The 25,085-nt window shown below is 37.0% G+C and overlaps 1 protein-coding gene across 2 annotated transcripts in view; it reads right to left on the reverse strand.

Moving 5' to 3' along the window:
* The window catches only part of Hgf (hepatocyte growth factor), a 76,501-nt gene extending 52,904 nt beyond the window's left edge, over nucleotides 1–23,597 (reverse strand). The window contains exons 1-6 of one of the 2 annotated variants that reach the window (XM_052173127.1): nucleotides 23,367–23,597; nucleotides 15,875–16,040; nucleotides 12,181–12,293; nucleotides 10,428–10,542; nucleotides 5,363–5,490; nucleotides 1,010–1,130 (exon numbers count right to left, since the gene is read on the reverse strand). In XM_052173127.1, the coding sequence (XP_052029087.1) occupies nucleotides 1,010–1,130; nucleotides 5,363–5,490; nucleotides 10,428–10,542; nucleotides 12,181–12,293; nucleotides 15,875–16,040; nucleotides 23,367–23,457 (734 nt within the window). In that variant the 5' untranslated portion in view covers nucleotides 23,458–23,597. Of the gene's footprint in view, nucleotides 1–1,009; nucleotides 1,131–5,362; nucleotides 5,506–10,427; nucleotides 10,543–12,180; nucleotides 12,294–15,874; nucleotides 16,041–23,366 lie in introns of both variants that reach the window. The other variant, XM_052173126.1, reaches the window with a different exon arrangement.
* Nucleotides 23,598–25,085: the final 1,488 nt, after the last annotated feature.

Raw genomic sequence — 25,085 nt, forward strand, 5'->3', positions numbered from 1 at the left:
TTTCTAGGGCAGGCTTAAACTTCAAACTGAGTAGCTGCTACTAATGACAGCTCAGTGTTGGAAATGGAGCCTTGCTGGGTCATGCCCTTGCCTCTACCAGAGCAGAGACAAACCCCATCACACCACTTTCTCCACATCTCACCTCCCATTAAATTAGCAGCATCCTGAACTGGTGATTGGAATTTAATTGCTACCATACCCTTTCTGTTCTTACTTAAAAGGAATGGCGTGCATTCTTGAAAAAAAGAGTTTAAATTTCATTTAAGAAAAAAGAAATAAACAAACAAAAACAAAAAAAATTAAAAACAATTTATACCGATTTCCAAAGGAAGATGGAAATAGACTACTCTATTTTCATCTTAATTCTTTATTATAAAATTAATCCCATCTTGTTTCTATTTCTGATTCAACATTTTCACATGAAATAAAAGTTTATGTTAAAAAATTTAAAATACATGAAGTTAAAGCAGCCAGTAGATTGTTTTGTATCATCATTCTTTCATGGACATGAACTGGGTTAATGTATTAGACATGGGACATAAGTATCTGGAAGGTGCAAGATGGAACTTGGTTGTATTTAGCAATATACTACTGCTGAAAGGCTTGGCCTATAGCTAATCACTACTTTATTAGCCACATTAGACTTCTTTGTTTTGTTTTGTTTTTGTCTGTTTATTGCTGTGGTAAATGAACAGGCTGTTACTGCTTCCAATCTGCACCTCACTGTCAGTTTTGCTCAAAATTTCCTGACTTCAGCAACTTAATTAAAAGTGAAGCTACCGTTCTCAAATGTCTGCTCATAAATCCCATCACCCAAAGATTATTGTCTGCAAACTCAAAGCCTCTAGCAGATATGGCAGAAGTCAGAATATTGAGTCTAATTCTACATTATCTGTCTGTATCCCATAAGAAAAGCACAGAAGGAGATTTCCCATGGTGGTTTGTTACAGAATAGACAACAGTTTGTAAAGAAAGAGATCTATGGGAGCAAGATCTGGTAAGATGTTACCTTTCTGGCAAGAATTTGTGCCTGTGAGGTGTCTGCTGATCCCAGCGCTGACAAGTCTTGCCTGATTCTGTGTGATCCATGGGACCTCTGTAGCTTTCACCATTGCAGGTCATGCATTCAACTAATAAAATTAAAGTATGCTGTGTTAATTGTTTCTAGTAGTAAAATCAAGACCACTGCTCTGTTTCAAGAACAATGAATTAATTCATTATTTTAAAAAAATCATACAGCTGTATATACCATTCTAATTTTAAATTGGGATCTTATGCCCATAAATAGCAGTATAAAGTAATGCCTATGGAATATATCATGTAATTTAAATATGTTTAAGTTAGTGCCATACAGACTTAGCATATGGATGGAATACTGCCTAATTTCTGATAACTATTTAAAAATACATCAAAATTGTACATATAAGATAGACAATTACATAATGTTCCCCAGTGCAAGATCTCAGTGTCTATCTCGTGAATAGAATACTACTTTTCTGTCAGCTTGCCATCTGAACACAGACAAGATCTTATGACTTCAACTGAGTGTATATTATATTACTACAGTCCATTAAGAACTGATAGACTTAAGAGACCAAACAACTGGTCTGCTACAACTTAAATAACACAAGCTTCCAGATATATGTAAACAAATCTCCATTCTGTTAGTAAATGTTCATGCTGAGTAGGTGGGCAAGCTAGCATTCTTACCTACCTTAGGACAGAAGATGACCTGCCACTGAACTCCGCGCACCCACTCTCTTAAAACTGTATAAGCTGATCTAATTATGCAGGATCATACTGATGATTCTGTGGGTTAATTAATTGTTCACCTCTGGCTGGTCTCAAGTCACACTGAGAACAGAGTCACATCAACTAGCTGCAAATGAGATTTCTCAAACAGAAGGTTGATTTGTAGCATAGCAAGCATCCTGCGGAATAAATCACTGCTTGGCTCGCCTACGAATCCGGCCAACTTCCCCACACACATCATTTGTATCTTGTGAGCACTGATCATCTAACTCTCTCTGAAGTGAGGAAAGATATTAATGTTGTAATGAATTTATCCACTGGATTCTTGCCTAAGAAATATTGGGAATGTTTTGGTATGTGACACAAGAATGATGTTTCCTTTTGAAATGTTTACTTTTATAATGTCACAGGACATTAACTATTCACTGTCTGGAATACATGATCCCTACATTGGATTGGTTCAACTACTTAAGCAAGACAAGGGGCCAGGTCGATTGCTTTCATGTGATGTGAAGATTGCCCAAGATACAATCGAGAGGCACCTGAATGGTTTGTTAATGAGGGTGTTGTGAGAGCCGAAAGATTTGTTGAGGCTAATCATGTTTGTTTCCACACTGGAAGGCTCCACGGGGTTATGCCTCACTACAGTGCAGCGTTCCATATGAATGGAACAAATTTATTTAGTGATCCCCATTTATTTAAGGGGAACTGAGGTTTGATGTTTTCGGTGAAAATGGGGCAGCATTTGTTATTGTTGCTTGCTTCTTTGTATTTAGTAAAAATGTAGTTTAGTTTCACATACTACATAAGCCTCCCAAATGTCCAAATTCCATTGTAATGTATTACTCATAACAGGTTTCTTCAGTTTGTAATAATATATCTGCTAATAAAATTGAATATAATTATTTTCTGGGAAGCATTTCTATGGGAATTATTTTAAAATATTTTTCAGACTTGGATTTTTAATAGCATTAGGAAAAAAATTGCTACATAGATGAAATTAATGACCACATAACATAACTACTTTCCAGAACAAATGTGGTAGATCAATGTGCCTCCATATTTAATGTGCATAAAAGTCACCTTTAAGGGTCAAATCCTTGTTAAGCAGGTTTGGCCTAGATTATCAGTGATAAGTTCCCAGAAGATACCAATGCAGTTGGTCCAGGTTATCACTTTGTGATCGATTCTAAGCTTCTAAGTACATGAAGTAATAGTTTTTAGGAAAGTAGATTTTCTTAGGATTTAAAATCTAGGAAAAAATTGATAAGGTACATAGGAACTGCTGCGGATAATGGTATGTTTTAGAAGGCAAGACCATTGTTGCTGAAATAGAAAATGAACAAATCTTCTGAGAGGCCTGAGAAGGTCCTCTTTCAAAAAATACCAAATAAAAGTTTATCCTGGGATTTCACTTAATTTCAAATATATATGGCTATTTGATAATGCATTCATAATGAGGTAATCTTTCAACTCACTGGTTAATAATTAATAAGTTAAGCTGAATAACAAAGGCAGCCAACTCATCATATTGCCTAAGCAATGGATTTTGAGTTCTTTCTCCTAATTCTATTCACATCATATGTATATTGGTTTTTATTCTTTGTAATATCTTTTATCAATAGCTCTACTGTTTATGGGTGTATTGACAATACTGCTCATTTTGAATTCCCTTCATTAAAATATATCAAAGCCTGGCTCATTTTAGCTCAGATTTAAAACCCCACTGTTAAACTGATGATGCCTGGAATGTGATTATCCCATGGGGGTAGATGTCTGTTCACTTCTCCTAAAGGTTTATTCTCCTATTGCTAGAACTCTGTGCTTATCTGCAACCATTAGTGACAAGGGGATCATCAGTACCACATGTCTTTCACATTAATGAACAGTGTTCTCCTCTACAAGATAAAAATACATTCTATTAAGGATAACTAAAAAATGGGAGTGTTTTAAAACACTTCTTTCCTAGAACTTTTTTAAACATTACCCCTGAGAATAAATGTCAATGTATTTCATTCAAAAAAGGAAAGGAGCCGAAAATCCCAACCCATTAAGAAGTGTGAAGGTAATGCAAGAGTTAGGCTGTATAGTTTAAAAAAGCTGCTGGCTTTCAGTAGCTCTCAGAGCTACTTTCTTATACCAAACAAAACCAATAAATAAACTTGCTAAAGAGTCTCAGTCTCAGCAAAGCATGATTGCAGAGATTTCCCTAAAAGTAGGGGTTTATTTTCTTCATGTGTAATTTTGAGACAAAAATAAATTTCAGACTTATTCATACAAAACAGACTTATTCATAATGTTATCACAAATAAGTTTATTATTTTTAAAAAGAAAGAAAACAATGAAGATGTTGGAGGGAACAGAATATGACATGGAATGGAGAGTAATAATTTACAGAGACAAACTGTCTGCAGCACATGAGGTCAAGGATTTTAACCAATGACAAACATATTCACCTTCTCCATGACAATTAGCTAACAATGCCTTTACTTGTTAGGGAATAAATAGAAACATGATATGAAATGGATATTCATGGAGGATATAGAAAATACTTGGTTAATAAACAGGTATGATATCCTACTGTAAAAATGGACAGAGTTCCTGCAGCCTCTTCCCTTCCCCAAGTACTTCATCATCCTTATAAATTTGAAAATGATTTAATCTGTATTTGTGAAATCATGGGAGTTTCGACCTAACTGGAAAAACCCAGCTTATTCCACAGCCAAATAACTGAGAAAAATAGAATTGTATACAATTCCAAAATGGTCACTCTACCATCTTGCTGGTCTTTCAGTTTTCCAATGCAAAAGCAAATATAAAACTCTTTCACACTAAAAACATCATGCAAGCGGTGTTTTCACATGGCTCAGGCGCTGGCCTTCAAGGCCCCTTGGGATCCAAGCCTCCCTCTCCTTAGATATCGTAGTTTTGAATGGTACTGAACTCCAGGCATGTCTCACACTTGGTTGCAGTCACATTTTACCAAAATCACACAGAAATGGTGAGTTTCAATGAACCCTGACATATTGTCTCTTGAATCTCTACAACCTTGGCTGTGACATATCAGAGCTGTTTTAATCCCATCTCTTCAGAGGCAGATGCTGGATGAATAGCACCAAAATGACTAATGAAGATCTTGTTTTATCTAGGTCAGTGGTTCCTTGTGTTGTGGTGATCTCTGACCATAAAATTATTAAAGTTTATAACTGTGATTTTCTACAGTTATGAATTGTGATATAAATATATGATATGCAAGATATCTTTTATGTGACCCCAAAAGGTTGACCTAGACTCTAGGTCCTCCCTGATGGTCTATGGGAGCAGAATTAGAGGTAGGCATGCTTAAGTGAACAGGTAAAGGCCCATAGTTCTTTTCCCAGAAACATGGCCCCAGCTGCTAGTGAAATTCACATTGGTAACTGGCTCTGTAATCTTACATGAATCTACGGACCGCAGATTTGTGATACATTGTGTGAGAACACTCTCATAACTAGCCATGCTTTCACTTGAATGAACAGCATAGTCATTCATTCACAGTTGTTAGCCTTTAATACGTGTTACAGTTCTACACGTTGGGGTAGCACCCCATGTGATATTCAGGTTCATTTACCTTCTGAACACTGAGGAATGTCACAGACTTCGTAGCGTACCTCTGGATTGCTTGTGAAACACCAGGGTCCGCCTTCTTCCCCTCGAGGATTTCGACAGTAGTTTTCCTGTAGGTCTTTACCGCGATAGCTCGAAGGCAAAAAGCTAGTTTTAAAATGATAATCATCACAGTATAAGAGCATGCAACTTTAATGTTGACCTATCAATTATGCTAGCTGATTTTCCCAAAAGTAGAGAAACTCTTCTATCCCATGTAGTTGTAGTTTGGTTATCCAATATTCTTAAAATACTTGAACTTTATTCAAATGTACCCCAGCACATAATTTAACCCCTCTAAAGCATTAGGTCAGAGAAAACTTCTGTATCCCATGTCAAATTAATAATTACTAGCCTCTGAATTTCCTCAAACCCAAATATCCTGAAATAGAATTGTGTTTTATAAAGTATTAGTTCAACAATCCATTTACAATCAACACATGCTCAGACAAAGCTGCCTAGAAAAAATTGAGACAACTCTGCAGTTAGCTCACCAGATCTCATCCACTGATCCAGGGCCTTTTTTGTTGTATACTGCTTTCCTCGTGGGGATCTCTCTCTCTCTCTCTCTCTCTCTCTCTCTCTCTCTCTCTCTCTCTCTCTCTCTCTCATAATCTCAACATAATCCTGGAAACCACTCTCAGCTTTTTCCCATTATGAATTGTGAGACCACAACATGTAATTTAACTGCCCAAAGCATTAGCTCACTAGGACAACCCTGAGCTTGTAACAACTTAGACTTTATATCATTATTTTGAGAAGGTCTTGTAGATGATGAGTAGTTGTCACTTGACAAATGTAAACTATATTAACTATAATTAAGCCCGTCCTACCTATTGTCATGACAAAGAAACAAATGGCTCGTTTTCATCAAAAATTTTTGATAATAATGGCTGTTATCAAGATTTGGTATTCTCAATTTTACTCCACACATGTATGTCATTTGGTGTATTGAGATCAATTAAATAACTACACCTAAATTATCTGAAGATCTAATACTACTTTCTGACCCAGAGGTATCCTACAGCAAGAGAAAAGGTGATAGAAAGCCTTTTATTCTTGTGATGTTTGCAATATCGGAGTCTATATTTCTCTGCATTCCTCAATAGGCAACACAAATAAAACTTTTGAACCCAATCATATGTTAAGTAGTTGATTGGGCTTTTGCTAAAAGCTGTTTCTACTTTTATTGGTCTCAGAATTCTGCATGAATATAAAGATTAAAGATCTCTCAGTAAATATGATTCAAATATGTTTTCTTTCCAGTGACATTCTATTTGAAAAATGGATATGCTAATTATCCTGAGCTGGTCATATGCATGAATCAAAATATTGCATGCTACACTTAAAGTTATTATATATTAATCAAAAAGAAAAATAAGAATTTTTTTTAAAAAATAGAGATGTTAAACCACAGAATGAATACTGATATCATATTCTAAGCATCATTTCGCAAGGGAAAGCTTTTTGTCTGACCATTAAGGAAAACTAGATTCAGACTTTCTGAACACATAAATCACTGATCAAAATTAAATAGCCAATTCTACAATGTTACTAGACATGTGGAAGGAACCACACTAGCATTGTAAGAGAATTAAGTAATTGCAAAGTATTTCTCAATCAAGTCTTTATATACTTACTTCACCAGCATTTTAAATAGAAGGCATAGAAATAAAGCATTAGGTCATGTGATGACAGAAGCTATAATATAATTAAGGATAATGATAACTTTGAAAGGTGTAACAAAAATTGATTTTCAAAAAATAAGCCATTTGTCTTCTTTTCATCATAGCTCATCATTCTAGAATTTTGTGTGCATGTGTTTGTATTATTACCTAAAATATATTTTGCTTTATTTTTGGCACTTCTCCAAATGTTATAATAAATTTTAAGAGGGTACTTCTCTAGCAGCAATTAATCTGTCATTTGTTTTGTATATTTGATGAAGTAACCCATCAATCAACTTATTTAAGAAAATTCTATTGAAACTATATATTCAGAGAAAGTAGTAGTAATATTAGTTATTAGTAATCATTGTATCATATGTACACATCACCTGACTGGTGTGAGAATGAAGTTCCCCAGACAATTATTTATTAACATTATTTTATGTAAGACACTACTATTTTCAGAGACCTAAGTCTCATGCACTGGTCCTGTACCATTTGCACCAGTACCAATACATATTTCCAATTTAGTGTTTTATGGGATTCCCAAGTGTGCAAACAAGTAGGTTCCTGATTTGTGTGCCTTGTGTTGGGCACTGTTCCTTCTGTTTGTTTTCCCTGTCCCACTCCGATGTGACAATTTTTGTTTCATCTTATTATATTTTATTTCATCATTTTTATTATTATCTCATAGAAGCCTGTTTGTTTTCCAATGAGTGACAGATAGGGTGTGGAACTGGATGGAAGGCGAGGAGAGGAGGAACTGAGAAGAAGGGAAAAGCATGATCAGAATATAATGTGTGAGAATAAACATCTATTTTCAGAAAAAGGAAAAAACATTCAAATCATAAAATAAAATTGTCCATTAAAATAAAAATATAATAAAATAGTCATTAAGATCATGTTTAATATATCCTTATTCACGATCTAGAGTTTTAGAGGATTATTGTTCCAGAGAGAGAAGCAGGCATAGGATTTACATGTGAGACTTAGGGCAGAAAAAAAATGTTGTGAAAAAGCAGTGCCACAGTCTTTCTGTTCATGTTTTGTTTTGTTTTGTTTTTTAAGAAAAATGTAAGTAGGAAGAATCAGAAAATTCTAGATCAGAAATTTAGACAAAGATAACCAAGAGAAGAAAAATTAATAAATTCTCACTGGAGGTGAAATCAGAAAATGAAGAGAAGAGATATGGTTGCTTTCCTAATTATGAATCAATTCACATCAAATCCCTCCTTAGGAAAAAGAGGCTCAAGAGCTTGTCTTTTCTTTACTTGATGTTGTGACCCTTCCCTCAAACCAGCTGCCTTTTTTTTATATGTGAGGTGTTCAGTCCGATTATCATCAACGTCCCTTGCTCACTCGGCCAGGGTATGAAGCCTCGCTCACTCTTCCACTTAGGTGCTCATTAGACAAATGTTTGGAGAATGTGTTACACAAAGGGCCTTTGCCAGGCAGTGGGGCCTGTACTGAGCTGTAATTCACACAGATGCTATTTTTATCTCTGTCCTTGCTGTTAGCAAAGTTTAAGAGAGATAAGTGAAAAAAAATATTTAAAACTGGGTTATATCCAAATATATTCTAAACCATAAACTAGATCTTCTGGGCACCCCCCCCCTTTCTTCTCTTTTAATATAAACGGTGTTCATAGGAAGCTTGAAGCATTCTATCATCTACTTCGCTAATGAATGCTAGGAGGCCAGTGAAGGATATAGATACAGATATCAGGTCACCTGATTTTTCTGTTAAGCTTTATACTAATTTCAACATCTATCATCATCTTTCCATTAAGCCATTTATAAAGTATTTCTATTTAGAAAGTCAACAATAAATCACTCTGCTAGACAAAAACATGTTTCTTTTTCCATTGCCCATAAAATTAATCTTTAGTTAGCACCTAATTTAAAAGTGTTAAGCTATTATGAAGCTATTCCTATATAACTGCTAATTGATGAAAATTAAATATTGCTTTCATTAAATAAAAAAAGAACTTGAATAATATACAAGATATCCTCCACTGTATACTTCAAAATTACAAGAAAATGGTCCTTGGCAAAATACCTGATTGGATGGAAAGCTAGTTCCCAGGGAGATTTATTTCACATTTACTAATAATCTAGCAAAGAATGACAATCATAGAGAATTTGGGTTGAAATAAAACCTCTGCTAGGGCATCCAGCACACTCTCCTGCTCTAATGGAGGATTCATTTTGGTGGTATTCCTTTGTTGATGAAAATTTAGGTCTATGAAACCAATGGATTTTCTTCAGTATGCACACCCCTAAGAGAGAACAAACTAGTTGTACTATTTGCTTTCTAAGCTAGATGTAATTCCATGTTTCAGAGGCCTTCCTTTATAACTGTTGTAATAACTTGGAAACATGTTTCCTATTATTGAAATGTTACAGAACTCATCAACTTAGACAGTCACTAGCTAGGGTTCATAAGGCAAAGCCCAGAGGTTTCATTACAGTAAGGAACAACTTAGCTTTTACTTTATACATCCGTCAGTTGGTTAATTCATATCTGCTTGCTAAAACAAAATCAATCACTTTGCAAACATATGCTTTTCAAAAGTAGAAAGGAATGAATATCACTTTCTATTACTGATAATATTACAGTATATATTTTATGAATAGAACCACGATCTCATGCAGAAAGGTTGCTACACACTGGATGTGTGAAACTCTCCAGACTTGTACTCTGGTAATGCCTATTATCATCACTGTATGGCCCAGAACTAAGAACATAAAACTATCCACTGTGCTATTTGCTTAAGGGATAGATGAATAATTCTCAAGACTTTAAGCAACAGGTACAATAAAGATGAGGCAGCTGGTCAACCTGGGTTAAAAGAGTTCTGACTAGTGAGTCTCAGCTTTATTGGTACTTTAGAAGGAATCAAGGACCCCAGATATCCTGGAGCCTTGTCCCAAACCCTACTTTGCAAGTTCTCATTTCATTGGGCTGTCTGTATTTTGGGTAGTAGGATTTTCCAAGACTTGCAGTGGGCCATTTTAACATGCAGCTACAACTAGTATCTACCAAAGTTTAAAAATACCCTTTGTGACATCACAGGTCTATCACTTCCCTATGAAGTCATAGGGAAAGGCAAATAATCATTTCCAATAACATCTACAAATTGAGGCACTGAGGTTAAAAAATGTTAGGCCAGATATAAACAATATTTTTTAAAACCAGCTTGTACTAATCAATCCTGAATTCATGTAAGCTTTGCCCTTTTGTAATTCAGCTGTATTGACTAAGTGGTGATTAGACAGTGCTATCCCAGAAAACAAATCACATAATTCGTACGTTCACATGCAGACAGGTAAGTTGGTCCTCTTTGCTTCATGCTGTTCTTACCTGTGTTCATGGGGGATCATGGAATTCCAAGGCTGGCACTTGATGCCACTCTTAGTGATGGATACTGTCCCTTTATAGCTGCCTCCTTTACCAATGATGCAGTTTCTAATATAGTCTATTGGATAATAGAGAAAAATGTTAGAACTATGTGAAATATATGCTGTACTTACTGGAGAAGTAAAATAAGAACTCACTTAAGCCTGTGAGTCATTGACTCATGTAAATGGTTTCCAATAACACTGAAAATTCTGGCTTAAAGCTTCTCCTAGTGTTTTTAACATAACACATTTGAGAATAATACAAAACAAACACATCAAATAGACATAAATTCTTATTTTGAATACATGATACAATCTAACTTCAGATTGTTCTTCATCTTTAATTTGGATCAAGCTATGTATTGATCTGGGTAAGCCATGGTGACTTGATTGAACAAATAAACCTAAGAAAATATTAAAAACAAAACTTAAGTAACTTTCAAAATCTATTTTAAACTCTGAAATAAAAAATGAGACTGATTTGTCTTATCTAGCTCAGTAAAATTATGTGGGTTTGTTTTGTCTTTTGTTCTTTTATTCTCTGTGTATGTCTCTGTTTCTCTACGTATCTCTGTTTCTCTGTCTCTGCCTGCCTGTCTCTGTGTTTCTCTGTCTCTCTCTGTCTCTGTCTCTCTCTGTCTCTGTCTCTCTCTGTCTCTCTGTCTTTCTGTGTCTCTCTCTATGTCTCTCTCTCTCTCTCTTTGTGTGTGTGTGTGTGTTTGTATAAAATAACTACATTGGGTTAATTATTATTACCCTTATTTTTATTAACAGCTCAGTTTCTGAAATAGCTGAATTCTAAACAGGAATATTAGTTACCAGACAATAGGATATGTAGCTAGCCAACTAGAAGAAGACTGAATAAAAAAGGACTCATGCTTGACTGCTAATTAGACTTCAGATGTGTGGGATTGTTCAGATATGTAAAATTGTCCTATTTTCTATTATTAGCTTCTATTCAAACATCCATGCAATTGACATAAAGATGTCTATATTTGACATCTATATTCTAATTCAATGGGACACAATAGGTTCTTGTAAGAAAACAAATAAGAAAGGATTATTGTCAAAAGTTCAATTCATAATTGCTATTTCACGTGGTGAAATATTTAATTTGTAAAACATATATTTACTATTCTATAATTATCCCATTAATATATTTTTGCTCTTAAACTATATAAATAGTTCATATACCAAATAATTCATATATTATTGATACCACATAATTGATGAATTAACAAACAATCCCATTTCCTCATTCAAATCAGTTTTTAAGCATGCTTTTATGAATTTTACTTATTTTCCCCAAAAGTCCATGCTTTGTTATCAACCACCATCACGACATGAGCTACACCAAGTCATTATAACTTAAAATACATTCTTAATCCTACAGTTTGACACATTATGAGGTACCCTGATCTAATAGCCTAAATTGCATGCTATAATATGAAGAACATGCAGAAAAGACAAGCTGATGAGGGAGAGGACTCTAACTTAGGGGAGGTCCAGGAAGCACAGCCTTTCTCTACGCTGTGCTCTGACAGTCGTCATATTGCCAGGCTCCACCTTCCTCAATCTCCTCTTATTCAACAACTGACTGTGGCACAAATCAGAATCTGACCAAAACATCCACAGGGAAAACCTGTGTGGCAAGGAGTGCCAAGTCTATCTCATCCTTCATTTCTTTATTGAATGCTTAGGAAGAAGGCAGTTACCTTTTCTTTCATAGAGGTCAAATTCATGGCCAAACCCTTTTTTCACTCCACTTGACATACTGTTGAAAGGATACCAGTAGCATCGTTTTCTTGACTTATCAAAAACAAAGGCCCTGAAAAAGACAGCTGAATGAAAAGAAGGAATACAACAATTTAACAGTTTTTTTTTTTAAATGAGCACATGGTTTACCAAGGAAGACATAGAGAATGTGAGATTATTACATATGAAAATACAGTGAGGTGTGTGTGTGTGTTGAGTGTATGTTTTCTATTTTGAAGGAACAAAGAAAGACAAAACAAAGGTTTTGTAGGTACAGATTAGAAAAGTCTATCAATACTCTGTGGGAAGTTTCTATAAGTCATCTCAATGACTTATAGAAAAATAAAAGTTTCAACAGGTAAATTATTACATACAGCAACCACCTACATTCTTTCTGAACACTTTTTATTTTTTTAAAAGTTCCCAGTTAGTTGGAAATTTTGTTTCTGTTTATATGCAAATGATTTATTTGAGTTATAAGTAGTTTCCAAAGTTTTTAAGTATGCAAATATATTCTAAAATGGCATATCTTCTTGGCTGTCGATGTAGTCCTGTAATTCCACCTATGGGGCCGCTGAGATTGGAGAAATGCATTCGAGGCCTGTATAACTGCATCATAAGTCCAAGGCAGACATAAAAAACTTTGTAAGACACTGCCTTACATCAAAATGTAAAATGGCTAGGAATGTGGGACAATGGAAGAGATTTCCTAGCATGGATAAGGACTTAGATCCTACACCCAGTCCTACAAATAAAATAACTGAAATGGTATTCTTTAATGTGCACAGGGACAAGTACCCAGGCTCTAGACACAGATAGCTCTGTTGTGCTCTCACTCTCAGCCAGAGAAGCTTCTTAGTGAAGTAGGCAGTGGACCATGCACAGACTCAAAAGGATAAAGAAGAAACTGCAGGAACCCAGCAACCTCCCCGCAAGGCTCAAGAAACATCATCGAAAAGGAGGGGGAAAAGTAAGAGGAGAAAGAATGTGAAGTGCTGTCCCCGGACACAGCCTGGCTTGTCCACACAGGAATTCACAGCAGCTCCTGCTCCTGCCTACACAAGACAAGACCACGCCTCTTGACAAGTCCAGCATGGAATGGTAACTGCCTCCTGACGACGTACCCTTACCTGAGGAGTCATGGCTGATAAGAGAGAAATGTTCATTTTCCTTTGAGGAGTGTGGTCACTGGTAGATTGACCACGCATCCAAAGCCATGCACATAGATAAGTACCACTATTTGTCCTCGGTGGGTATTTATCTTTTAATGAAATGAATTTGGCAGGAAGATGACTGGGAACCCTGAGAAGAGTTGGAAGCCCTGGACCTTGATACAACCAAGATACATTGTAAACATATAAGAAATTTTCAAGAAAAAAAGATGTATTAGGCAAATTCCCACCCCCTAGAGAGTGTCTTAGGAAACAAAAGTCTGAAATGAAATGTTTGGACACTGTCACATACGATATCCTTGTTTGGTAAGTCATAGAATGTGAAAGTTACTAAAGAGAATGGGAATCCAATTGTAACGATGCTGTGTTCCCTAAGTTAATGTTACCTAAATTAAGTTTATCTGAATACACATTTTATTTCAAAAGCTATTATCATTAAAGAATATGTTTTTAATATATGTTCTTATAGAAGATGTCAACATGCATTATTCCCACCATCCCTGTAGCTAATATACTTTCTTTTAGTAAGCTAAAAGTATTCTCCAAAACACACTGATAAATGCCGCAAAGTGCTTTACATTTTTTTTTTAAGTAATTGCAACCACAAAAGTAGGTCCAGTTTCCAGTCTATGGGACTTTTACTTTATTTTCATTATAAGAGCATAATCTTTCAAGAAAAAGGTATTTTTTCCAAATTATTTACACTTCGATGTGTGGGATCATCATATTCCCTGCATTCAGTTTTTCTCTAAGTTTACCTTAACCTAGTTTTCAAGCTCAGCATTAAAAATCCACAATGAGCTGTACTTCTCTCTCCTCTTGCTCTTCCTTTACCCTTCAACCCAGAGGAGGGAAGTCTCAACTTCAATCCAGTTGCCAACAGAACCTCTCCATAAATTTGCACAGCTCAGATGCTGATCGAGAGTAATCGTTCCTGCTTTATTTTTGCCAATCTCAAGGCTTTTAGGCAAAAGTCAGAATAAAACACAATTATCCTAGGGATAAGCTTACAAATCCAATTCCCACTACTGTTGCCAGGAAATGTCTTCCTGAGAGGGGCAGTTTGGATTTAAAAATAGAAAAGAGATAGTCTTTCTTCTGCCTAAGCCTGCTGAAGACCTTCTGTGACCATGTCCTTCCCCACAGACCCATAATCCTCATTTCTTTGAGACAGGGAAGACTAGATGGGAATCTCTGCCCATGAAATCACTGAACTCTACTTTCTCATAAAAAACCACTGTGAAAGTAGAACATGCAAAAATTAAATATTGATAAAATTTATTACAAAAAGCTTATGTTTAATACTATGAGTAAATCCCAGGGCCTCATGTATTCTAAGAAAGCACCCAACACTGTATTACATCTCAGTCACATAATTCATTATCACAATAGTATATATGTAAGAGTATGTGCACAGATGCCTCTGCAGGCCAGAAGAGGACAACAGATACTCTGGAACTAATTACAGGTAGTGGTGCAGTTCCTGATGTGGGAACCAAATCATGTCTCTGCAAAAACATCAAGTGCTCTTAACCACCAAACCATCTCTCCAGCTATACAATGTTGTTTTTTAAGGAACAAAAGAAAATAGAAAATAAACCAAGAATAAATATGTTTTTGAAGGATGGTGGTGGTGGTGGTGGTGGTGGTGGTGTGTGTGTGTGTGTGTAGCTCAGGTTAGTCTTGAACTCATACTGATTCGCTTACTATGTTTGGCATTATGGGATTCACCACCATACCTTATTCAGGAAATATACATCCGTACTTATGGCAATTTGGAAAATACTAGGAGGAAATCTTCACCTTGCTCTTTCAAACATGAAAGCTTTCTCCTCTGAGATCAATGGCAAGGTAATAAGGGGAACTATCAAATGATAAGAACACCACTTCCTGAAGCCACTGGAGCCTCTCAATGGCTCCCTCACTTCCTAGTAAACCTTTCCCATCACTGCTCCCTAAATTCTTTGAAGCAGTCTCTGCTGCTCACACCAGTCACTCTAGGTTTTTATATAATTCTCTCAACACCTTTTATTGAAATCCCTACAGAGATGATGTAAGTTGCAGTAGGTTTTGGCTGCTGCCCAGTTTCTACCAAGAAAATACTTGCACCGCTCTGCTACAAAAGGAAACAAGAGATACAATATTTTATAATAATAATAGTAATAATAGTAATAATAATAATGAGGATGAGGATGAGGATGAAAGTCAATCCCATTTGATTTCAGTTCAATGTTAATTATTCAAAATTCAAAATCCATATTCAAAGTAACTGTGTACTTTGGAAGACAGTTTTCAGCTCCTCTATACTCATTCAATGTTTATATCAGCTGACAGTTCTTTCTCTGTTCTAATGAGTTAAAACTAGACGCAAATTTATTCTAAAGGACTGATTGTGCTGACTACCAAAAAGGAAGAGAAAATATGGCTATTACATACTTACTTTATTTGAAAATTATTCAGTAAACACAGTGAAATGACTTACTTGCAAGTGAATGCAAAGCCCCTGTTCCTGATGCACCTGTTGGCACACTCATCTGCAGAGTTCACTCTTTTGGTTTTAATCTTCAGTAATGGGTCTTCCTTGGTAAGAGTTGTTTTTGCTGACTTTTTGAATTCATGAAGTGTATTTCTTCTTTTCTTCTGTCCTTCTATCAATATAAAAATTAAAGAATTCAATGTGAAAGAATTATGTTGAGTGATTACAGAGGAGAAAATTCCTTAAGGCATATCCTCAAAATAATGATTTTATAGGACATAGGGCAATGCAATATACCTCCAGAGGGTGGGTAGGGTAAACATGGGTAAGTATGTAAGAGAAGAGCAGGGAGATGAGCATTATGATTATAGATAGACAGTTGCTATGTAAATTCATTAATCTATGTCCTTTCAAATGAAGGATGTATTGAATAATTAGGACAAGATTCACCCCCAAAGAATAAATAACCCTGAAGAATAATTATTTTAAAATTAGGACAAGGATAACCCTAAAGACATTATGTTCTCCAGACAACACAGAATCAAGTAACAGTGCCAGAAGCATAGCATGCCATACTTTGTAATTAAACTATTCATTCCCCTCAGTGGTTTCTTATGTAAGTTACATTGCTAAGTAGGTAACTATCCAAAGACAAGAGAGAAACTTATCACTAAAAGCCCTTCACTGGACAAATTCTTCTGGCTTGCTCTTAAAAGGTATCACACTATACATATTTTAGTCCCTCTCCTCATTTGTTGTACAAAAATATATTCAGTGTTTGGGACACTATATCTCAGATTCATGAAATTGTTTGTGATGAGATCAGGCTAAATCAAATTGTAAATCACATGTATGTAAAGTTTTATCCTTTAATGTTGCAATATCATTCTTCTTCATGAATGGACAAGACCCCTAGATAGCATGAAAGTTACTAGAAAACCAGAACACAGAAGCAACAAGCCTAAAGTTTTTCAATTTATGTATAATTTGAAAGTAACAAGAACATGTTCCTTTATTCTCAATTTCCTAAAAGGCACACCAATGGAATACTGCTCAAAGGACTTATGATTGATCATCTATGAGACAGAAACTATTGTGTAGCGAGTATGGAGCCACGCATCTGCATGTCAGTTTGTATAATGGCCCTTAACAATGGCAGTTGACTGCATTCATTTTCAACTGGAGATCACTAAAGACAGAGGGAGACATTCATAAAGCACTCCAAAGAGTTCAGGTTGGAAAGGCAGAGACCCCGCTTCGGTGCTAGCACTCAGCACCACTCACAGTATCATCTTTTATCTAAGAATTGTTAAGAATGTATGTGGAAATGTGATTTATAAACATTGCCTTGAAGATTTGCTTCAGAGCTATCAGTGGAAAAGAAGCTTGGATGCCACAGCAGGAAATGCATTCCTGGTCTTTAAATGTGGCAAAATGTGTCAAGCAAAGAGAAGGAAACTCTCTGTGCAGAAAAGTGGGAAATATGGCTAGCAGAGTGAAGTACCTACCAGGAAGGGCATCACACTCTGATTGCCAGCAACCACTGGCTCCAGTTAGTTTACTAAGCATGCAGATGCTCCTCGATAATGTCTTTCCTAACCTGAAGTCCACAATAAATAAAACCCCCAGTTCTCTAAATTCCCAATTCTTTGCACAACTCCAGAATACACTCTCCAAAAGCCTGGTATTGATCCCTATAACGATGCTTTTCCTTGACCTGCTCCACCTGGGGATCCATCCCATATACAGTCACCAAACCCAGACACTATTGTGGATGCCAACAAGCGCTTGCTGACAGGTACCTGATAAAGCTGTCTCCTGAGAGGCTTTGCCAGTACATGACAAATACAGATGTGTATGCTCTCAGCCAACCATTGGACTGAGCACAGGGTCCCCGATGGAGGAGCTAGAGAAAGGACCCAAGGAGCTGAAGGGGCTTGCAACCCCATGGGAGGAACAACAATATGAACAACCCAGTACCCCCAGAGCTCCCAGGGACTAAACCACCAACCAAAGAGTACACAAGAGGGACCCATGGCTCCAGCTGCATATGTAGCAGAGGATGGCCTTGTTGGACATCAAAGTGAAGAAAGGCCCTTGGTCCTAAAAAAGCTCAGTGCCCCAGTATAAGGGAATGCCAGGACAGGGAAGCAGGAGTGGGTGGGTTAGTGAGCATGGGGAGAGGGGATGGGATAGGGAGTTTTTAGAGGGGGAACCAGGAAAGGGGATAACATTTGAAATGTAAATAAAGAAAGTATCTAAATAAAAAAAAGATATAACTGCTATGATGTAAGAGATTATGTTTTTTAAAAAAAACCCTTGATATATAAACAACTAATCTATATTATTTATGTTATTTAATCTTATTAAAGGTATGTTGTTAATAGTTTATAATATGTCATTAAATGTTATTGGTAGTATATTATTTAAAAAGTATGGGACACAAATTGTTGCATAACATTGAAAATCAGCTGAAAATGGCATTTGTTCTGACTTGCCAAATGACTTTGCTTAATTACATGAAATTTCAAGATGCCAATTGTTCAATTTATAAAAGAAAAGTTGTTCAATCAAGTAGGAGTTATTCAAACTATAATCTTAAGTAAATATTGAATATACAATTAGCAATTGAACTAGAATGGACTTTTCTTAGAGTTTTGGTATTGTTTTTAAAGTTTCATCACTTAACTTCTGATGTACCTGTTATTCTTACAACAGAATAAGGCATGACATTTTGAAGATTGGCATTTCTGTCACAGAATCTTGTTAAAGAGTGATATAAATTTCTGTCATGAGTTTCTCTTTCTGTAACCTTATCTCACTACTTCCTTGGCACTCCTAAATACTTCACAGTATGAAATAATTTTATTTCTTATAAGTTTCAATATTTTCTGTGATAGAATCATACATTGGGAAAAATCTATTTTTAAACAACTTTATCCAAAATTGACTATATATAATACTAATACATTTATGGATTATACATATGCATATTGTATATACATATACATATACATACATTATAGGTATATATAAAATCCATACACGTATATGTATAAACATATCATACACATATATATTTGTAAATAGATAGATAGGTAGATAGATGATAGATAGATAGATGAAATCTGCCATTCTGCCAGCTAAGAATATAGCATTGGCCTTATGTATAATGTGTTTTTATATATGTCTAAGTATAAAATAAAAACTTAAAAATAATTTAATGATAAACACTAAGTCCCTGAGGCATTTAAGTAATTATCATTCAAAACAGTGCCTCCAGTCAAAGCCATAAAAGTGAGCGTGAAGACTGTTCTGCAGGAAGGAGGCCTCTGCAGTTATTGGCTCTGATTAGTTTCACAGATCCTCAGTTGTCCTATTGAAATGTGTTAATGTATGGGTTTGCCTCATAAAACAAGCTACTCTTGCTTGCTAGTAAGTGTTCCATGACCAAAGATCAAAAAGCATTCAGAAAAATTAAATAAATCACTAATCTCCCTTTATTGCATAGTAAGTAGAAAAGCCAGCACTTCAGTGCTGATACGGACCAATCACAACCGGATACTTAGAATCTGTCCAGCGTGGCCATGTGAGCTTCCCCCTTGTAACTCAGTCCTGTATACTAGATCGGTAACTAATGATTCAAAAATGTGATGTTCAAAGGGCCTATACATCATTTAATTCGTGTATATATAAAACTAATTACTTCTTCAATAAGAGAAAAATTCAAAGTCATTCAAAATCAGCATCAGAAAAAGATTCCTTTGCTGAAAATAGATTTTACTATCTCTTCAGCCAGTATCAACTGATGCTTGTTTTACTGCAAACAATTAAGAAATTAAGCTTAATTTGCAGAAAAAAATCAGAAATATGTTTGGGTCAGATTTGTGTCTACTATTTTTAATGTGTTAGTCAGTTCAAGTTTGTAAACAAGAATGTTAAAATAAAATCAAAGGGTAAGAGAGCACTGCAAATGTGTCTAGCTTTCCCATACTTTAAATTATGTTCCCTTCTCTTCTCCCAGCTTAGGAAAATATTCTGGAAGTTGTCTCTTGAAGAACCTGAAGTCTCTATTTTAGAACTGAGACCATCAGGAATCTGGTGAAAAGCTATAAACAGAAAACAGGGTCAAGCATATCAAGGTGGTTGAAGACAGACACATTTCTCCCACTGGTCCCTGGGCCTCACACTCACTTCTCTCAGTACCTCATATATTTTCTTCTGTGTGGAAGAACCATGGACTTCAAAGGAAAGTCGTGCAAAGCAAGGATTTGCACGGTGTGCAAAGAGCAGGAATCTGGCTCCCTATAACTGAAAAAAACTACCCACATGATTAGTGATTAACAGTTTGAACTGGCAAGATGTTAAGATGAAAGTCTACGAGTAATTGATGGGCGGAGGCAATGGTTTGTGACTGAAGATTTTTAACTCCTAAAGACAAGGATCCCTAAAAGATGCTACAGTTTCCTGTTATTACCTAGGATTCAGACTTCACACTTGGACAGTAATGCACGCCCCCTTTTGGGAGCAGCTAACCTCCTGGTAAAAGAAGACAGTGAGACAGAGGAGACTTTGGCAGATTTAGATCAAGTATGGGTAGCTAAGAAGCAACATAATATCTCTCTCTAGGAGATATGTAGAATAAATTGATCATGGTGAGCTTTGAAGTGCCCCCCTTTTCTATTTCCTCGTCTGGAATTCCTTATTGTAGATGCCCCATCCTGTTCTCTGTCTCCTCTTTCCTTCTCTGCCTGCAACTCTCTTGTACATAGCAAGGAAAGCAACCACACTGAAGTGGAACTATCCATGTCTTGTTTCTGCAAAATAGTCAGCTGCTGCTTCCAATATTCACTACAGAGACCACTAGGTTTAGCATGACATTCAGTGCTACTATTTTCTACCATCTTACTTTTCTAACCATGGGCTCTCCTGCCACTAGGGAGCCAGTACATCAGTCCTAAAAGGTGACCTTCACTTGCTATCTATACAGATCTTCTTGGCACATCTCTTTCTTACATCTTCATTTCAGGCAACTTGCAACCTACTGACTAGGGTGCCATTCACGCTGTGACTCATCCTCTCAGAGCTTACTTGGGTACCACACACCTCTCAGCCCTTTAGTGGCTTGGACACTAAACTTACAAACTCTCAAATGCGCTGTAATGGACATTTTCTAACACCGGAATTTTGCTTTGTTTTGCTGTTTGATGATGTTGGTTACTTATTATCACTTAGCCAAATGAGTTTTCAAAAGTATGCTTAAGAGGATTGCAGTGTTGTTAGCTTCAGTAAAAGGAAAAGAAATACATATTTCATTCACCTAGCATTTAGAACTTTCAATTCAGTTCCTTAATTAACTGAACTCATTAAGTTCAGTGCCAAAGTCAAAAATTAAGATGTTCAAACCTCAATTTTCATGTGTCAAGTAATTTTTAAAAACTTATCAGAACTAGGAAATTTTACTTTGCAGCTGATCCCTTAGCTCTATACACAGGCTGCACTCCCATTTATTCAACTTTGTATCCCTCAAGACTTACACAGCAGGTAGCCATTTAATGTTTACTTTTCCTTAGCAGAGTATTTAATATTTATTTTATTTAGAGTATTTAGTATGAGTGAATAGAAGGTAATACTATATAGTAGATCAACTATAAAGACTGCTGGGATCATCCACATCAAATATTTCTCAAAAAAAAGTTAATAATATATTTATATAATGCCTTCTATTGAAGACTGCCTGTCAGTATAATAGAGCATTCTTTTACTATATGAATAGCCGTGCAAGTAGCAACAACAAACTAACTGTTCAATATTAAACAAAAATTCAAACAACAAACTTTCATTGCATATTCTAAGAGTTACCTGTCTCCTTTTCCTTTATTTAAAACATGGAAACTGTTAAAACAAGGTTGCAAACACAGCAAATGTGGCTCCTTTTTTGATGACAATTTTAGCATTATCCATTTCAGAAATTATTCATAACATATATCTGTAATTCCCACTGGGCCTCCCCTGGTCTGCCAGTACACTCTCTCTACACTCAGGAAACGCAGTCATTTCAACATTAGCCAAAGTGAAATATAATTACAAATGTATATCTCCTGCCAAAACTGTGTAACGCACGCCAAAAAACAAATAAGACATTGTCTATGGTCGATCTACTGTTTGGGTTTTCCAAACTGAAATCTCACATTAGCTCAGCACAGCTCAGGTAACCATACTTCAATGGAATAGCATTTTAATCTTTGAAAAGGGAAACCAGAAAACTGGACCAAGATTAAAACTTAGACTAACACCGGTGAATAACAATGTCTTAAAGATCAACCTTATATGACATATCTTTCAGCTCTTTTCTACTTGTTCAAGAATCTTTGCCTACATGGTTTCAAAAGACCCTTTCCAAAGTGTCTTTTATTCCACAAGGAATCACTTCCCAGGGCAGAAAAAAAAACAAACAGGTGGGTTCAATATTTTTTATTTGCACTAGCTACTTCTTGTATTGCATCAGATACTAGATCAGAGGTGTGATAAATGTCATAGTTAACTTATCTCAAATTATGAGGCTGTTTCTTTGTTTTCTCAGTTTTAAAAGGTCACCTATCTGCTAGCTGTGCATTTATTACAGTCTTTATTTCCCTGTGCCTACCCTAAAGTTCACTGCCTTCTCCGGCTAGCAAGCCAGGCCAGCCACTACAATAATAACACAACTAAATACAGATGTTTCCTCGACTCTTGATAATAAGAGATAACTTCCTATACCAGCAGATGAGATTCCCTAAATGCCCAGGAAATCTGAACAAGTCCAAGAGTCTCCCCCTCAATCTGCACATCAGAGGAAGACAGAGGGACAGACAATTCTGGTGCAGCAATCCAAGTCACGTAAGTGTCCCTCCCTGCCCTGCAGCATTTAGGGCGATCATCCCTACGCCCCCACCCCAACCCCCCCAGAAGGGGAGCTTGGAAGAAACGCTTTCTGTTTCATTTTTATAACATGCATGGACTCAGAGCATTAAGCTGCCTCCTCCAAATGAAGACCTGCATAATGTCAAAATTTGGACCTGAAGGTTAACTGGACAGACACTAGTAGGAAAATTCTCCTTTGGGGAAATCATGAGACCCTGGTTAGATTGACCATCACTCTCCTCTCTTCAATTCAGAATCTGTCTTCGTTTTTAAACTTGGCCAAACCAGCAAAGTTCCAGCCAGTGTTAGCACTTCATTCCTATCCCATAATTTTGGACCGCTTGGCTAAATGAGGTGGGGCCTGGTGGAGGGGTGGGGGTACCACTGAGAGATTGTTAATTATTTTAAATGTTTTTTTTTCAAACAGAAAAGGAATGTCAAAAGAAAAGCTTAATGAGAGGTTTGGAAGCCCCACACCACACATGGGATTAAGAAAGGATGCTGAAATGGGGTAGAGAGCGTCAGGGAAGGACCCAGCAAGGTCACAAGGAGACTTAAAGCAGCCACAATCTCCAGGAAGCAGAAGTAAACTTACCTGCATAGGGGATGGCGACAGGAAGCAGGAGAAGGTGCAGTAGGGCATGCTGCAGCAACAGGACCGGCAGAAGTTTGGCCCCCCAGAACATGCTTGCAGTTCGAGCTGATCCCTCTGCAGGAGATGCCGGGGCTGAAAGAATCCTGTTGCAAGCCGGCCGGTTCTGAGCTGCTTTTATTGCGATGAGCTAAGTTTGTTGTGTGATTAACTGGAAAGATCTAGGTCTGAACTCCCTCTTACGGTAAGAAACTGTTTAACAACAGCTCTACTCTCTTCCAGCCCCTTTCCTTTCCTCAACCCCCCCTCCCCAACAAGCAACAGATCCCAGCTCCCCCCTCCACACACTCCCCCCTCCCAGAAAGAAACTTACAAAGCAAAGGTCACCTGGCCCGAGGCCAGCTGCAATTTGGAAGCCTGAGTTCCAGATCCTTGTGGCTCCTATCCGAGTAGGGAAGGGAGGAGCGAGGCTCAGCCCAATCACTAAGTCAAGGCACAGGCAGGACACAAATTCGCCCCGTTTGAACAGGAAAAATGCATGTGTTTACATATCTATCTGGGAAAAGAGGAAGGGGAAGCAGCCTAAGAGAGCAGAGCAGCCCTTCTGCCAAATGAGCCCAGGCTCCTGGTCTGTGAGCTTGCAGTCCTGGAGAGATTCGGGGATGAACACTGACCCCAGTTTCCCTGGGATTTTAAAGACAGTAAGAGCAGGGAGGCAGGAGTGGCAGAGCCCAGGTAGAAAGAGGGCAGGTAAAAATAAATAAATAAATAAATAAATAAATAAATAAATAAATAAATAAATAAAATAAGGGTGTGGCCTTGACGGGTGAGAAGAAATAGCAACAGAAACAAAGCACCCAGGTTTTCAGGCCAGAAAATTGCCCTGTCCAGTGGGTTCGGGGTTGGGGGGGTAGCTTTCCTCAGAAGAGCTACCCCAAACCACTGCAAAAAGATCCCAAGTAAATGCTTCAAATGTCTGTTTTCTGATGTATCTGTTAATATTTCTCTTAAACCGTCTAAGGGATAGACATGGTCCATCGCATATCCCTGACAAGCAAATAGATACTGGTCTTTCTGACTTTGTATGCAGTTACATATGCTCACATGTCAGTATGTATGCACTAAGACTTTCACTTGAGACCCGTTGGGCTAATTTAATTCCTAAATGACATCTTAACCTCTTTTCTCCTACACACACACCCACAGCATCACACTGTCTTCAGGGAGGGAGGAAGCAGGGGGTTGCTCTGATCCCCGAGTATCACGTTTTGGTGAGATCATTGTCCAGACTTCTCCTTTTATTACAACACCAGGAGGGTGGCTTGATGCGTCTGAGGACAGAGTCCTGTGTTTCTAATAGATTTTGAGGAATAGTTGCCTCTGTATTTCTGAGATGGATACCCAGAAGAACTAATACCTCTTCAGAGAAAAAGAAAATCAACAGAATGTGGGGGGAGAGTAGCCCGCTGCCCTAGATAGGTAACCAAGAGCCAATCAGTAGCAGGATGGCCTTTCCCCACCCCCCAACAGCAAAGGCGGATCTCTCCACCCTTCTCCAGCATAGCTACTGCCTCCTGCAGAGACAAGAGAAAGGGAAAGGTTCAGGGAAAGGGAGAAAGAGAAGGGGGAGGCAACAAAAAAGAAGAGGAAGGAAAGAAGAGAGGCAGGAAGAAGGAATAGGAGAGAATATGAGGGAGAAGGTAGAAAAGAAACTAGGCTGAT

The sequence above is a fragment of the Apodemus sylvaticus genome, chromosome 2, assembly GCF_947179515.1.
Source record: "Apodemus sylvaticus chromosome 2, mApoSyl1.1, whole genome shotgun sequence".
Taxonomy (NCBI): domain Eukaryota; kingdom Metazoa; phylum Chordata; class Mammalia; order Rodentia; family Muridae; genus Apodemus; species Apodemus sylvaticus.